The sequence below is a fragment of the Austrofundulus limnaeus genome, unplaced genomic scaffold (genome assembly GCF_001266775.1).
Source record: "Austrofundulus limnaeus strain Quisiro unplaced genomic scaffold, Austrofundulus_limnaeus-1.0 Scaffold293, whole genome shotgun sequence".
In the NCBI taxonomy this organism is placed as follows: Eukaryota; Metazoa; Chordata; class Actinopteri; order Cyprinodontiformes; family Rivulidae; genus Austrofundulus; species Austrofundulus limnaeus.
The window spans coordinates 272936-289197 of NW_013952695.1; the positions used below are offsets into that span (position 1 = coordinate 272936).

A 16262-nucleotide genomic window follows, 5' to 3' on the forward strand; every position below is an offset into this window, starting at 1 on the left:
TGTGTGTGTGTGTGTGTGTGTGTGTGTGTGTCTCAGTAGCTACATAGCTGCGTTGTTATGGCTAACGTCATTGGGAATAATTCTCTCGTTAAAGGGAGGGAGCGCTCATCGTAACGCTGGAGGAGGTTTCTGCTGCAAGTCTATTGCTCTGGATGCAAAAAACGTGGTGAGAGCAGAGCTGAAAACTAAAACAAGACAGGGGGGGCAGCATCAGGACACACCTAAAACTTTATGTTTGATTAATATACGGATCTTTTTCAAATGAAAACACAGTTAGAAATATCTGACAGATAAAGGATGACGTCCCGGGCCATAAATAAAACACGATTCTTTAAATAAACTCTAAGAGATGTACACATGTATATTGCAAGAAATACACAGATAAAAAAACWGCATTTCTGCACTGTGGTATGTTAGTAATTTAGATAAATACTGTTGAAAAGTTCTCTCCATGAAACGGTTACTCAGCAGTGTTCTTAGTTTGGTTTTTGTGTCTCTGGTTTCACATGAAAATATAGAAATCTTTGTCGTCGTTTGTGAAAAAAGCCGTACAAAGGTCACTTAAAAATGAGAAAGAGGCAAAAAAAAAAAAAGGTCCAGGAAACCCTGAAACCCTCTGTGTTCTAGTTGCAGGGCTCAGCGTTCCAAAGGAGTCCCCCTCCAAAGCGTGCTGGCTGTGTTTGGCCCCCTGCTAGTCGAGCGGCCCCTGGAAGATGAGTCTGATGAAGCCCTGCTCGCCGCTCAGCTGCTGGGCGCAGAAGGGGCAGGCGGCGTGGAACGTGTGCGTGCCGTGCGGGAGCGGGATCTGGCTCCAGAAGGCCGCCGTCTTGTCCGAGCAGACGTGTCCGCAGGGGCTGAAGGCGTGAGTGGGCGGAGCCGCGTCCACGTAGAAGCCCGCCTCGCAGCCCAGCCACAGGGGCACGTAGGGGCCCCGGGCCCGGCACATGGGGCACTCCCTGAGGCGGCCCTCGCGGCCCTCYCGCTCGTTGCCCCAGTCGTGGTAGCCGTGCACGTGGCCGCACTGCAGGTACACCCAGGGCTGCTTCTCGTCCGGCGTGTCCTTGCGGCGCATGGAGGGGAAGGCCAGCGTGTTGAAGCCCACGGGGCACTGAGGCCGAGCCGCGTTGATCTCCTGCCGCAGCGCCTCCAGGTGCTTGAGGGTGGGGGTGCGCGCCAGGCCCTCKGCCGTGCGCCACAGCAGGGTGGCGCCGCAGAGGTCGATGAGGGAGCCGTCCACCAGCTCCTGAGTCTCAGTCTCCACCTGGAACACAACCACACGCGTCAGGCAGGGAGTTCAGAACATAAACCCTTGAAGGTTCAGCTTTTACAAATAAATCAGCTCCTTTTTCTCCAAACCGCCTGTTTCGTTCTTTATTCTGTGTTTGGTTTGATTCGCTGCCTCCAGCTGCTTCCAAACACACAGAGCAGGAAGAACCCAGAGCAGAAGCCCTGAAACAAACAAATATTGTTGTTCGTATTTAACAGTTGCTTCCTCTGATGAAACTCACCCAGACTGAATTATTTAAGAACATTAAATAGTTTTAGTTCCTTTCAAAAAAGTTTTTTTTAAGTTCAAATAAATAGATATCAAATTCTTTCAGGAAAAAAACTAGTTATTTGTTTATTTGTCAGGGACCATGTACAGAAAAAACTACAGACGTAGCAGTGTGAATGCTTCATGCTGAAAGGTTTTTGATGGGTAGCTAAAGAAAAAAATGCTGAAACTAGCCTAAATATAGCTGAAATTAGCACAAACAAAAACAGAATGAGGCCATGTTTGTGAATGGAGCAGTCAGAAGCKGGAATTATTACAAAAAAGGTGAATTTAGCTGAAAAAAACTCAAATTAGGTAAAATGTACCTAAAACCACAAAAAACAGCTGAAAGAAGCATAAAAGCCTAAAATAACATAAAGAAACACAAAAACGTTGAAATTATCAGAAAAAAAGCCAGAACGATAGCTAAAAAAAGAAAAAAGAAAAAAAAAAGGTAAAATCAGCAAAGTAAACGAAGCTGAAATGATTGAAAATGAGTTTTAAAAACACACTGGAGGGACCATGTTTCTCAGCTGGCCTGGGAACACCTTGGGATTCCCCTGATGRGCTGGTCCAAGTGGCTGGGGAGAGGGAAGTCTGGGTCTCTTAGACTGCTGCCCCCGGGACCCGACCCCCGGATAAGCAGAAGAAAATGAACAGACGGAGAGTAAAAAACGCATAACTACAACAAAAAGTAAATGGCACAGTAAAGATTTATAACAACGCTGAAGGGTTTTAAGGATGTTGAACACAGCTCTGTTCATATTCAATGAGAAAAACATGGCAGAAAAAACTCATATCTCAGAAAGGATAAACTGCTGAAATACAAAAACTCATAGCCAGAAAGTCCTGAAGGAGCTGAACGTCTTCATACTGCAGAACGAGATACATGCCKAAAAAATGATCTCTCTATCTTATGATAGTGTGAAAGCTTTAATGACACAAGTACAAAATGAATAAAACATAACTGACGTCTCTTTATACAAAATACACAAATGCAAAAAAAGGTGCACAAACTCCAATTCTATACAAAACCCTAMAATATGTTAAAAAGTTAAAAATCAATGCCGATAGTTGGGTGTCCTAAAAACCTTTTTTTTTTCTTTGATCACATACTTTGTGCTGGCCTTCAGGTCTGTGTGGAGCTTCTCCCAGTCTAACCGTTTGGGCCTTGTAGGACAAAAACTACGAGTCAAAAAGTAGGTTTATGTTCAGGAATACTGCACTCCCGTTTAGAGGTGGTCCTCGTTGTTCTTTTGCTCGGGGGTCAGAYGAACAAAYGATTTTAAAGGCAGAGAACCGTGTTTGATTTTAAATACATTTGCAAATGTCCTCCTATTTTCAAAACTCAACAGTTACGTCTGGAGAGTAARTTACACTGGTGTTAATGATGTGTCCTCCTGTCCAAGACTTTAAGAGCTTGTTTATATTCAAGGGGATTCAAAGTTCTGTTGGCTTAAAACTAACATGAGATACAGTCACCACATAAAGAACATTTCTGATGCATCTAAMGTTCATAAGAGTGTAATTCAAAGTGTGTGTCATTTGGTTGACATGTTTTTAAAGCTAAGTGTAGTGTCTAAAACTAAGCCCAAATATTTGAGCTCAGTGACATTTTCTACTGCATATTTATACATGGATAATCCTCGTATTTTTGTTTATTGGTGAAATACATTGTAACAGTTTTTCCTACATTTAGAATAAGACATGACTCATTCAGCCACAATACGACTGTCTCTATGGTTGCTGACAACGTAGCTGCCACTTTCTCTGTATCTTTTCTGTCTACATCATTATCTATAATATCAACAACAATGCYGCAGATGTTTATAAATATTATAGATAYTTATAGCTGGTAYAAATGTTTAGATGCCAGCTTCTCCTGGTGCTGTGCTGTGGTTGTACGGTAGATTTGTGCAGTACAGCTCTGAGCACAGCAGAGGGCGGCGTAACACAAACAGCCCTGCCTCTAATTCAGACAGATGTGTCAGAGAGGGGTGGGAGGGGGCAGGAGACTGACAGCTGGGGGGCAAGATGACACAGGAAACTGAAATGCGGGCTGCAGGAGGGTGGAGCTGTGTATTTTTTTCCCTTTCTTTTTTTAATGTGTACAGTGTCAGGGAAGCACTCAGTTTGGTTTACAGTGATCAGACCGAGCGGGAAATTCCATGTTTAGATAAGCGGAGCACATGAGGACGGGAGGGAAAAACAGATGGAGAGGAGTGGAGGAGGAGGGAGAGGAAATAACTTAAACCAAAAGGTGATGTAAGGATGAGACTAGGAACAGCTTCTGGACTGACGTGTTCGTCCTGCTGACAGTCAGTGACTCTCATGGATCCTGGGAATCATTCCTGACTAAATGTACTGTATGTTCTAATGTACAGTATGTATGTATGTATCTAATAAAACAAAATAAAAAAGAAAACCTGTTTGTCTTTATGGTACTCTCTCATTCTCATAGCTGGATGAGCTCTGCACAGCCCCACTGTCTCCCCGTTTCATTAAATRACATGAAACTGGATCATTCATCTGCACCAAAGCTTGTATTAAACACAACAGGAGGGTGAACGCTGCTCTCTGCTCCCTTATTATCTTCCACAAAAGCTCCCACAGCAGGCGCTCTGCGACTGCATGGACACCATCGGGAGGGAAGATGTCTGTATTTATGTTCATYTCAACACTGACACTTTCAGAACCGTCCCGATTATTGGCCTGAATCTTCAGCTCAAAACCGAACGAGTCAGCAAATTTGTTTCACCAGCATAGGATTAAAAACACTAAAGTGAACTCATATTTAACTACATGAGTATTTAATCTGTTTATCATTAGGGAGCTACTGGCCGATTACAAACGGTAAGTAATTTGAAGTTGTCCAAACAACAAAACAAAAAGCACATCTTGAATTAAAATGAGCATCAACCTGGTACCTGCTACTGAATAAACCACTGTTACAACATCRGTGTCATAAATGCATCTTTGTCAAATAACTAAAATGAAAAACAAATAAAAAAAATCTACTTATCTACACAGCACCTAGCCTGGCCCTTGCCTTCCTACGCAGCTCCGCTCAATTCTAGTTTCGTTTCTCTGCTCCGTCTGGGACTTCTCCCATCGACAAGGATTTCGCTGGCAGATTTTTAGCCGAACCAATCAGAGAACAGAACGTTGATTTTCTGCGCAGTGTCTGCTTGTAGTTATTTTACCTGGACCAATCAGCAAACAGAAGGAGGAGTTTTGAATGATGTCGATGTTCTGCGCAGTGTCTGCTAGTTATTTTAGCATACGGCAGTGAAGGAAGTGAATGAAGCCAGWCTGTGTTGATAAGGCTTCCAAATTAAATTAAATTTGTCTGACAAAGCAGCAGCTCTCATTTACTGTCGTCTCATTCAGCTCGGTACTTCTCTCCTCTCAGTAGGGTTGTTTACAGCGCTCGCGATTTCTGGTTAGCTTCTTAGCTTAGCCTCCTTCACAGCGACACACAGACTTCAGCAGAGGCCACGCCTCCTGCAAGAATCGCTTCTCTATAGCAGAGAGTCCAGACCCTCGTACGAAGCAAAGTGAAGGACAGGGTCTGGTTTTAACCAGGCTACACAGCACCAAGAGAGATCTAATTTTCTGCATTGCTAGTGTGATTTTATTTATTTGTTTATTTTTGTTGTTGTGTATAATTTTTTTTTATTTTTAAATGAAATGAATAAATGAAACAAATTAAAATAAATAAACTAAACTAAACTCCAAGCATACAACATGTATTTACCAGCTAAGAAATTATGATTTTGCATGTGACCCAGTTTACTGCTGATTTTAAAGAGAAAATCTGAACATACAATATACTGTATATTTCATTTTTAAGTGACCCATTGCCCTGATGCCGACCTGCTCTGTGACTCAGGTRGTTTCCTTCAGCTGAGGTTCATGCAGCACAGGTGGAGATTAAAGAGCTGTTCATTTGTGCTGTGATGGAGGTGGGGCAGCAGATAAAGAGACACATTAATATTACATCTGCTGAGTTTGCGCTCGTGGGTAATGATGTGGAGGAGGAGGAGGAAAAAAAGCATAAGACTTAATTAAACAAATGACCAGCATCCTGAATCCGGTCAAATAAGTGACTTGTGTAGATGACTGGCTGAGAGGATCCTGTACAGGTTTGACTCAAAGTGGAGAGGAGTGTTTCCCTCTCACCATCTTTCCCCGCTGCTGYGCCGAGCGGGTCTCTCTCAGGGTGAAGACGTTCCCGCAGACGGAGATCTCCCTCCACACTCCCGGCTTGGAGTCTTGCGTGAAGCCGTGGCGAGGGTGCATCACCAGAACGCCGTTGGTGGTCAGCCCGTCCATTTGACCRTCGCACGTCTTCCACTTAGCAGCTTTCTCCTGATCAGAGTTTAAAAAAAAAAAACTATAGGTTTAGGATGAAGCTGCAGCTTGAAGTAATCTGACTAAATGATGAAGTGCGACTGGTTCTGATATCACAGCCAGCATGAAGCACCAGACGGGACGTTTCTCACCCCCAGGAAGATGTTCTTMGAGGAGTCAAAGCCTGCAGCGTAGATGCGAGCTGCGTAAGGCGGCRTGCGCTGACATATGATGCGGCAGGCGAAGCGGGAGATGGTGCTCTGGACCGACTGAGTGTCTGCGTTGCTCTGGCTGCCGGCCACCGTGTCCGTCACCACGAAGTCTATCGGACTCTCCGTGGATCGACCGATCTGGCGAGAAAGAGACAGAAGAAGAATTAGGGGGGAAATAATGCGCAGCCATGAGTTAATGTGTTATTATTCATCTTCTGTCTGGGGAAGCTGGCAGGAACGCGATGAAAATAGAAAGCATAAAAAGAACCTGCAGAGTTTATAAATATAGAACAAAAAGGTCTGAGCAGTCTCACAAAAGCAAAAAAAAGGCAGTTTGAATAAATCTGCTGCGTGACGACCTTGAGGATATTTTTATTTAACATCACAGCAGAGCAGAAATCACAGCTCAGCTCAGCCTCCCACAGAGTTAATGTTGGCCAAGAACGAGATAACTTTAGAAAAACTGTATGAGTCCATTTAAATATTTAGCACTATCACTAAAAATAAAGACGCTTTTACAATTTGCATCCCAAGTGCAACTGCTTTGAAAGTGAGACTGAGAAGCTCTTTGACTGACTTGGTTTCTTCTTATTTTGTTACATTATCGTCCGCTGCTGTGAAAGGCATGCCGTGATCTGTGGGTTCATTAGTTCAGTAGCAAAATATCACATAAACGGAAAGGATTTTAATGAAACTCTAAGAACRCAATTGTTAGGCATGCATCTAAAACTGAAGAGCCTTCCAAGTCAACTTGAATAAAATCGGCCATCATAACTACTTATTCTGATGAAACACAAGAACAGTTGTGTTGCAGTTATTAAGCCAATATTTCACGTGTTAGTTGCTGAGAGTCAACCTTAATGTACTCTGAGTGCCAAAATACTTGATTAAAATTCTGGCATGTGGTCAATAGATGATACAGTATGTACTGCTTCTAGGAATACTAGTTTCATTTAGGATGATTCAGGTGAGCAACGTTGGAGTTAAAGACCCCTTTTAATGCAYATGCTCMAAGTCAGTATTCTGCAGTGCACTGTGGTCCACACTGGTTCATGCCTTTTATTTATTGTTTGTGTATTTTGTTACTGATATATGGCCTCTTAAACGTGTAACAATTTTTCATCTTYGTATTCACTTTTATCCAGCTGGTTCGAATGTTATCAGTCCATTAAATGGACRTTATTAGCGGTTATCAGTCCCATAGAATGGCTTCAGACTGTCCCRACAGTGCCCCCTAGTGGGTTACCAGTGCCATATCTGTTGAAATGCAACAATCCACTACCACSGGAGTTCGGTCTACTTTATCGTAGCCCATGTCTTTTTCTCTAAATTTAACCTTGGTGGTTTTATGCCTCATTTTAACCAGATTGCATAAAAAAAATTAGTGGCTTTATGCCTCATACTAACCAGCTGACAGTCTGAAGCCATTCTATGGGACGGAGAACCCACAAGGCCGCACAGTCAGGACAGTCTGAAGCCAGTCTGAAGCCAGTCTGAAGCCATTTTATGGGACTGATAAAGGCTAATAACATCCATTTAATGGATGATAACATCCGAAGYGGGTGCTTTTATCGTTGGTTGTTAGTCCAAACCAGTGACTCCCAACTTATTTTCTTCTTACTTCCAAGCCAAGCTGAGCCCCACTCCATGCCTCGCTACTCTCCCCATCTCTTTATTTTGCGAGAATAAAAGAATAAAGTACAAACTTTTATTTGGAAAATAAAAAAAAGAGTTATGCAATAAATTGACATTTTCAATGCGCCCAAGTTGGAAACCACTGGTCTAAACCAATGCTTTGGTTGTGCTCTGCAGTCGTTGGGACACATTGCACAGCAATAAATACGTTTGTATATGAAAGTCATTAGAAGAGTAGATGTAAAGGACCAAATGACTAGAGTTGAACGCCAACCTTAAATACCAGAAGTAGATATGAATTTGGCCTGATTTGACGCTCATAACTACAAAAACGTCCATGCTCCCAACATGCACTTCTCTTCTATWCAACTGTTTGCAAACGTGTTTATTTGTGTATTAGATGGTTAACGCTTCCAACAACCAGGTTAGGTCAGCACTGAGCCGACTGCTCGGRCCCACACAACACAGCTGCCATAAAAAGGGACGAAACGTAACAACGGCGTCACGCACATCACACGTCTTTCATTAAGCCCATTTAATCAGAGCACGAGCGCGGGGCAGTGAAGTGGAAAGTAAAAAAGGATTGTAAAACCGGTTGTAAAATGTCAGGCTTGGAGTTAAAAGCCTGTGCTTTGKTTTTTGTTTTTTTTTCTTACCTGGAACATGTCTGTATTGCTGTCATGGGTGTACTCCACCACCACCGTCTGGGCTCGGGACAGAGTGTACGAGATGCTGTGCTGGTCTTTGTTGCTTATGGCCTGATGAGACAAAAGGACGAGAGAGACGGTGAACAAAAAATAAATTAAAAAAATCTGAATCTGAAATCAGACGCTTCACAAGATTTGCCAAGAAGCCTGAGTTTGATTTAATGTGAGGGGAGAAAAAAAAACAGCTTAAACATCTGCTTAGTGCACAGATTGCCAAAGAGRGCTGGGTGAAGGTTTCAGCTGTGTGGACACTTACTGGACCTAACATTGTTTGGTCAGCAGAGACCACCCACAGGACTGAAAGAAGACTCTTCCATGTTGTTTAAGTTACTGCAGATAATAGCCTKTGAGTGTGAAAGTGTGTGTTCTGGGGACAGATGTTCAACCAGAACTGAAAGGAAGGATTTCCCACACAAGTTTTACGACTATTTAACAGCGGTCAGAGGATTTCAGTGCCCCGAACGCCTCACACCTATTTCTCTTGTAAACCCGTTCTACGAGTTTCAGTTAAACGCTGTGTAAAAACACCATTTTTCTAACCTTGTACCTGCTTCTGTTCAATTTTCTTTGCAATCGTTTTCTTGCTGTCTGTTTGATGGGAGTGCGTGTTTGTGATTCATTGTGTGCTGGACTTGAGTATGACAGAACAAAAAGCAGACTTTCAGGAAAGCCTTAGCTGAAGCAGCCAAATCCACAGAGCTGGGCGCGTTTTATTTGCTGTTGTCAGAGAAACAAAATCGCACCTCAGAAAATACGATCAGTGCTGGGATAAAAGAAAAATTTCTTGCAATTAAATATGTGTTTTGGAGCTTTATTTTTTGATTGATAGAGTCGGTCCATAAAAGCTGTCTTAAGACATAAATCACTGTGTTCCTTTTTGGCTCTAAGGAGGAGGAGTTTTATTAGTTTGATGACAAACGATGTTCGTTGTGTTTTGTTTACCTTGGCTGCTTGTGGAGAGCAGGCCACGTGAACTGTGCTGGGTTTCACCCCGTTTGCCTTCGGTCTCTTATAAAGTGCAAACCGGCTTTTGCGTCGGCCTCGGTCCCCATTGGGCAGAGAACCGTTGTACCTGCACACACAAACACACACGCAATACACAAAACAATGAGGCCATTATTGTCTAAGCCGCTGCACAATAAACAGGGATAAGAGTCGTTGAGGAAAACGCTGCAGGCGCTTCACTCCTAAAGCTCCAACTCCGCAGCCTGTACTTTTCATCTGAACAGGAGCACGTCGTGTCCCCGCGAACAACAAAGTCCTCCAAACATAACCCCAGAAAAGTCAGAGAAAATAAACACGCTCACAGAGACTCATTTAGCCCTGATACACGGTTGAAGAATAAACAGAGGCGTTCCCGTCCACAGAATGGACTCTCTGTGGCTCTCAGCTGCACTGACTGCACTGTTGTCTCTGTGAGCGCTCGTCTGACAGAGATTTTCTTGTTTAATGTGCTAAAAAATATAAAAGTTACTTTTACAAACAGAGCGGTGATTTGAATGTATTGCAAAGCACGTTTCAGATAGGAAACGCCACAGTTTTATAAACAGTCACGACATCCAGAACTCCTCTGATTTCTCTCAGGCGCTGACTCTGTCGTTTTAAATGCATGTAGAAACTCAAAAGACTAAAATCTAAGTTTGCACAAACTCATAACTGTCATGGCAACAAATGTCTTTGAACTTTTCCTTTTTTTTACAGGGAGTGCAATTGCGTAACATGCTTCCTTTCAACAGATTTGTAGCAAAACTTTTTACTTAATGTGGGTTTCATGACATCAGCATAATCAGAAACTGCACAAACATTTAGACTTTGTTGTGGCAGCATCATGTTCTGAGGTTCTATTGCCGCCAGACAAACAGGAAACTTCCAACAAGACTGAAAATTAAGAAAATTTCTAGAAAGAAATGATCAAATTCACCACACTCCTATAGCAACATTCACCTCAAATGATTTTTATAGCTTTTTTATTCAAAGACATATTTACGTTTATTTTTTTACTTTGGGATYGGGATAAATAAAGCAGGCTAAGTCTGTGTTACGGTCCAGAGGAAAACATGCAAACTGTATTTAAAAGTTATTCTGTGTTCATAAATTATATCAAACCAGAACTCTGTAAGAGGCTTTTTGACAGGTACCAAAAAACAATTCAGGTACGCAACTTCAAACAGGAAATTCAACTAAATACTAGGAATGTATATAAATCACCTCATTTTCATTTCAGAAAACCTCTATTGAAATTCAGTTTTTACTTTCTAAAAAGGCTTAACACGTTTTCTGGACCTAAAAGTAACATTAAACATGTTAAAAAGTGATACTTTTAGATGATTTTGCCCACTAATGATGAGTTTATGAACTCAGCAGACCCTTGGCAAAATATATAAGTAAAATAAATAATACAACAGATTTATGTGCTTCAATGTTAGCTGGTATTAGCAAGTAATCACCAGTCCTTTGCAAAATGTCTTTTTCCACCCTTTTCCCTGATTTTTTTTTCCTGATTAAAGCACAAAACACCTGACTAGAAATGTGTCCGAAATAAGATAATTTTCTTGAAATGATAAAAAAAATGTTCTGAATCTTATGTGTTGTCTAAATAAGAATCAAAGGTGGTTATTGAGAAAAACAATAAATACATGCAACATTAAAGTGCCTGTGACATGTCTATATATCAAATACAAAAAGTCAAAGAAAATACATTTTTATATAAGAAACCGTGCATAAAACGTGTGATTTTACCCATTTTGTCACATAAATAGCATATTTTCTTTTGAACTTGGCTCAACCAAAGTGCAACAGGAAGTGACATCAAAGGGGAACTTTTTAAGAAACAGAACTCTGTAATCTTTGTTTATTGAAACAATAATATTTGAACTCTGACTCGTCTTCATTTCTCTCTGATAGCRACTCAAAATAATCTAAAGAAACATCGGAATCTTCTCTACAGTCTTTAATCGTGTTTCCATCCAATTACATCCAATTTTAATTCAAATTTTGAGCTAATTTTAATAATTTCGCAAAAAGGAAAAAATTATGTGAATCAAACTGAGTTTCCATCAACTGGCTTGAAACGAATCAATTACGTCATACGCATGTACGTAGTAAACAGGAAGTAACCGTCGCTAAACTCGCAGGGTCCACACATCTCAGGATTATGGAGAGAAGTTATCAGGAACGCATTGCTACTACCAGGAAAGTTGTAATTATTCTGTTATCAAATAGTTTTGGCGATGTTACTTCTGTCTGGAGGCGTAGAGAAAGAAATGCAATTTTCTTCACGTTACGGGATTGATGAGAAGACGCCGGGAGGAGGGTTMTGCTKCCAGTCGCGGCTGCAGCCGACCCGAAAMTGATACCGGTACCRKGGAACAGCTGATCAGCTWYGTGAGGTAAATGTTCGCTACGTCACWACTTATTCGGCAAAAGTGTTTCCATCTCTCCTTTTGCCCATTAAGTGTTTTTCGAAAAACCCAAAAACCACCTCAAGCGAGCATAAAAACTTTTTAGCGAATTGAGGATTTTTTTTCGAATTTTGCTGTTTCCATCGACTTTTTTTTTCGCATTTTTAATGCGACACTTCTAAATGTGCATCAAAAAGCCTTGATGGAAACACACTTTGTGTCGTTAGCTATTTTATCAATGCTTTGTTCYGTGCAGACATTCCCCTTTGACATCACTTCCTGTTCCTTCACATGCAAATATCTCAACAACTGTTCATGTCAGCAGCAGGAAATTATTCCTGCAATAAGTTAATAATGTTATCTTTCCAATAATGCCTTTATATTTATTTTACAAATGTCATGTCACAGGCACTTTAAGACTTACACACCTAAACACATTTATCCCTTAAGTTTGTTTTCAAAACTCTTTTTTTCATACAGATAGCTCAGATTTTGAAAAATAACTATAAAAGGTAAATAAACTGTAAGGACTGGTCAAGCAACTTAGACATAAAGTGTGCCCTAATGTCTTGAAGTGGTGTAAAATATATAAGAGAGCTCAGCGCAGCTGGAACGTGTCTTTGACCAATCAGACGCCTGAAACAAACCCACCCTCTGTCCTGAGTCCAGTAAAGACAGCTCAGGCATGTTTGTGAGGAGCCCAGTCTCCCACTAAACGTTTGGAGGGAGCAGAAGCACTAAAATCAAACAACGCTGCGAGGTTTGTGTGTAACCATGGTGAGAGAGCAGAGTCACGGCAACGTTTGGGAAGAGTAACCATGGCAAGGGAGTCACCATGGTGAAGTTTAGCCCGTATCTACAGAGAGGGCAGGGCCGACGTGCAGGAGAGAGTTGAAAGGGCTGCAGGCTGTCCAAAACCAGGATCCTGTGGGTAACAGAACCGTGTGCGTGTGCGCACATGCATTCAAATATTCCCAAAACAAGAGCGGAAAGGGCAAAGGTTAGAAAGAAGTGCGTTTGTGTTCATGAGTGTGTTCATACACAACATGTTCAAACAGAGAGGCAGGAAGAACCAGAGCAAGGAAAAACTGTGTGCCAATTCACACACACACCAGGTTTGTTATGTCTAACAATTAGTGTGTGTGCCTCCTTTAAACACCCATAAATTAAAGCCCAGCGAGCAACAACAAACTACCACTTCTTAAATAAACCTACAATAACTTAAAAACCAGTTGTGTCTGTAATCACTGCTCAGTTCTCCTCTGTGTCTGCTGGGATGTCTTAAATCTACAATAATACTGAACAGACCCAAGAAGCTGCTCAGTATTTACTCATTTTTAAATATTCCTGAGTAAATCAACAATATAATGACAAGAAGCTTTGCTTAAAAAAAACGCCTGACGCCTTGCATGTCAAGGTTTCAAACAAGGATCTGAAGCTACCTGTTAGAGCTCAGGTCATGTGCTGGGGATGACTCTGGTACTACTCCCTGCTCATGTCTGAATTTTCATTACAAAAATTAAACAAGAATACAACATTGAGACATACAAGATAYATGACCTGTGCTGCCAAACTTAGTCAGAATGAGGTTGTAATGCAAAAATAAGTAATATTTTCCCTAAATGAGGTCTGCAAAACATCTCCATAAAGACAAAATCTAGTGATTTAGTTAGCTAAAATTACTGATATTCCTCCTAGTTTACCTTTAATTTAAATCTAAATATCTAAATAATAAATAAAATCTGTTTTTTATTTTATTATTAATTTTTTTTTGGTTAGGTTGGATGGTAATTTGAACTTAAAGTGAAAATGGTGTACTTTTTGAAAATATTAAAATAGAAATTTAAGTTATTATCTCCAGCTTCACATGTATTTTTGGAGCTTTATTAATTATTAACATTTGAGCCCTTCAGGCCTTAGTGGAGTTCATATGTAAAAAATACTGATATTTTCTACATGACACACTCTCACCACAAACTGAATAGTGATTATTTTATTTTCACTTTATTGGCAGGTTATTYAAGACCTTTGTTTATGCTTCTGTTTTGCTTAGATTATTTTTATTTTTTTATTTATTTTAAAAAATTATTCATTTAATTTAAAAATGAAACAAATGCTATACATACAACAAATAATAATACAAAACCCAAATAAAATGAAAGGTAGCAGAAAGAAGAAAAAATTCTTGATGGTTTGGTTCTTTGGTGGTTTATGAAAGTTTGAGRTGTCTGACTCTGTCCTTTATTGTGCAAGTGTGGCCAAAAACGTACACATATTTGCTATTGTATGTGAGGTTAGACAACATTCCACCACCATTTTTTTTACATGTGAAGCRCAGTGAATTTGTGGGAAACAAACAAGGAGATATGTATTCAAATTATGCATTATATAGATTTAAAAGAAATTGGTTTTGCAGGATCTTTTAAAGAGAATCAGCTTTGGAACAAATGGCAGTAATGATATATCTTTTATAAGCTTAATGTAGCTACATTCATATCAGAGGTTTTTGTTTTTATGTTTACAGCGACAAACATAATTTGGCCATGGATGATGCAACTCTCCATGTCAGTTTCCATGACCTAATTAGGCTTTATATTACAGATTAATGAAAGTCAGCAGTCTTGTCTTGCAGAGTATCGGTGCAACAGAGATAGATTCTCTTCGCTGTAGTCGGTTAGAGAACAGAGGTCAGGGTTAGGTACTCGACTGCTGCAGCTTCTGCGAACCCTTTAAAGTTTAAAGAGCAGTCCTCCTAGTTGCTCAAATGGTAACTCCTAATGTTACCAAGCAAAAAGTGCCCCTGTTGGCCTTTTTCTAAAAAATAAAAAAACTAAAGGAGAAAAACAACTGGATGGCCTGACCTAGAATCAAATTCTTTGAACGGAAAAAGCACAGCAAACAGAAAACTGGGGTTCTCCCTTGTAAAGACATGGAACTGAGTTTACTGCTTAATGGGGATTTTTCCACTAAGGAAAATTTCCACTGTCAGCTCCCTGACAATACAGCTCCAGCASAACGCAGACGAGTACAAACTGTGAGTCAGCTGTGACACCGACTGTCTGTGTTAGACATGAAACATGTGTGAGGAGTCTGTCTTACATCTCAGTGGAGTGGGCTGGTAAAAGGAAAGTCAAAAAGTCTGGAGACAGATAGTGGAAGTCCACCACAGTTGGCTGATGTCTTGGAATCAGTGAGATTGTTGTCTGTGCTGAAGATGCAGGGTGGAGTGGAAGGATTTCCCCTACAGCTGATGGAAGAAAAGTTTTCAGAGATGATATCTGCTGCTGACAGCTAAAATACACGTAGATCTCATCGTGCGGTGTCGAAACAATGTGGTTACTTCCCTTGTTGTTCTATCTGAGAGYGTGGACCTCAGCAACCAGACCTCCAATGTTTGTGCTGCTTTCTGAAAACACGTTCCAGTTTGATTTCTTCTCGTCAGCTCTTCAGCTGAATAAATAAGAAGCGTACTCAACTAAGCGTATCAGAAGATATCCGGAGGGTTACATATAAATCTTACAGATTTTTATTCCTTTGAGACGCTTGGTTTTCACCACATTACTTCACTGTCTAACGCCACACCCTTCATTGTTCTCAAGCTGTGATTACCTCTAAAATTATATTGAGACATCTTTGGCAGACAAAGGAAATCAAAGAACAAAGCAAAGTCAAATATATACACAATTATGTGTTGCATTATGAAGAGCCTGTACTGAGCTTGTTTATCAGTTAAGAAATGTAAAATATGTTTACAAGCAAACATATTTCTAKTGTTTGGTTTTTGTCTTGGARTCATCTCTACAATTATTCAGCAGATTGTTGTAACATGTAAAAGTTTAAGTATGCAAATCTTAATTTATGTAAGTAGAGTGCACCTTTAGACACATAAAACCAAAACACTGGTTACATACTATGTGTGTAAATACATGCCAACCCCTTTGGAGGTTTGAACCTGTATCTTGACCCTCGAAAATCCRTAATTTTCACAAATAATCGGGTGCACTGCTACTTGTGTTACTTGTGGGGATCAASTGGTACTTATGGGGATTTAAGCCTAGTCCCCATGGGGGGAAATGCCGTTGGTGGGTCAGGGGTTAGGTTTAGGTGTGAATTGAGTTTAGGTTAGATTTAGGGTTAGATGTATACCTGTGAGGTTAGGTTTGGGGTATGGGGTCAGTTAATGGAAGTCAATGCAATGTCCCCATAAAGACAGATGTACTAGACCGTGCATGTGTGTTGGTGACAAGCGGACTGTCGGCCGCGGGGAAAGCAGCTGCAGTAAAAAGGGCCTACATGCTCTGAGACATTCTGTACAACTTGTATGCATGTATAACTTGAAAATTTTGTCTACAAAAATTAGAGGTGTCCCGATACCGATACCAGTATCGGAATCGGATCCGATACCAGCATCAAGTACTCG

At 40.7% G+C, this 16262-nt stretch overlaps 1 protein-coding gene across 2 annotated transcripts in view; it reads right to left on the bottom strand.

Moving 5' to 3' along the window:
* Window positions 1-210: 210 nt before the first annotated feature.
* peli1b (pellino E3 ubiquitin protein ligase 1b) overlaps window positions 211-16262 on the bottom strand; it is a gene marked incomplete in the record, with an annotated part of 48690 nt that continues 32638 nt past the window's right edge. For both annotated transcript variants that reach the window (XM_014021450.1, XM_014021451.1), the window contains 5 exon segments: window positions 211-1261; window positions 5717-5905; window positions 6040-6237; window positions 8391-8492; window positions 9384-9513. In XM_014021450.1, coding sequence (XP_013876904.1) covers window positions 692-1261; window positions 5717-5905; window positions 6040-6237; window positions 8391-8492; window positions 9384-9513 — 1189 coding nt within the window.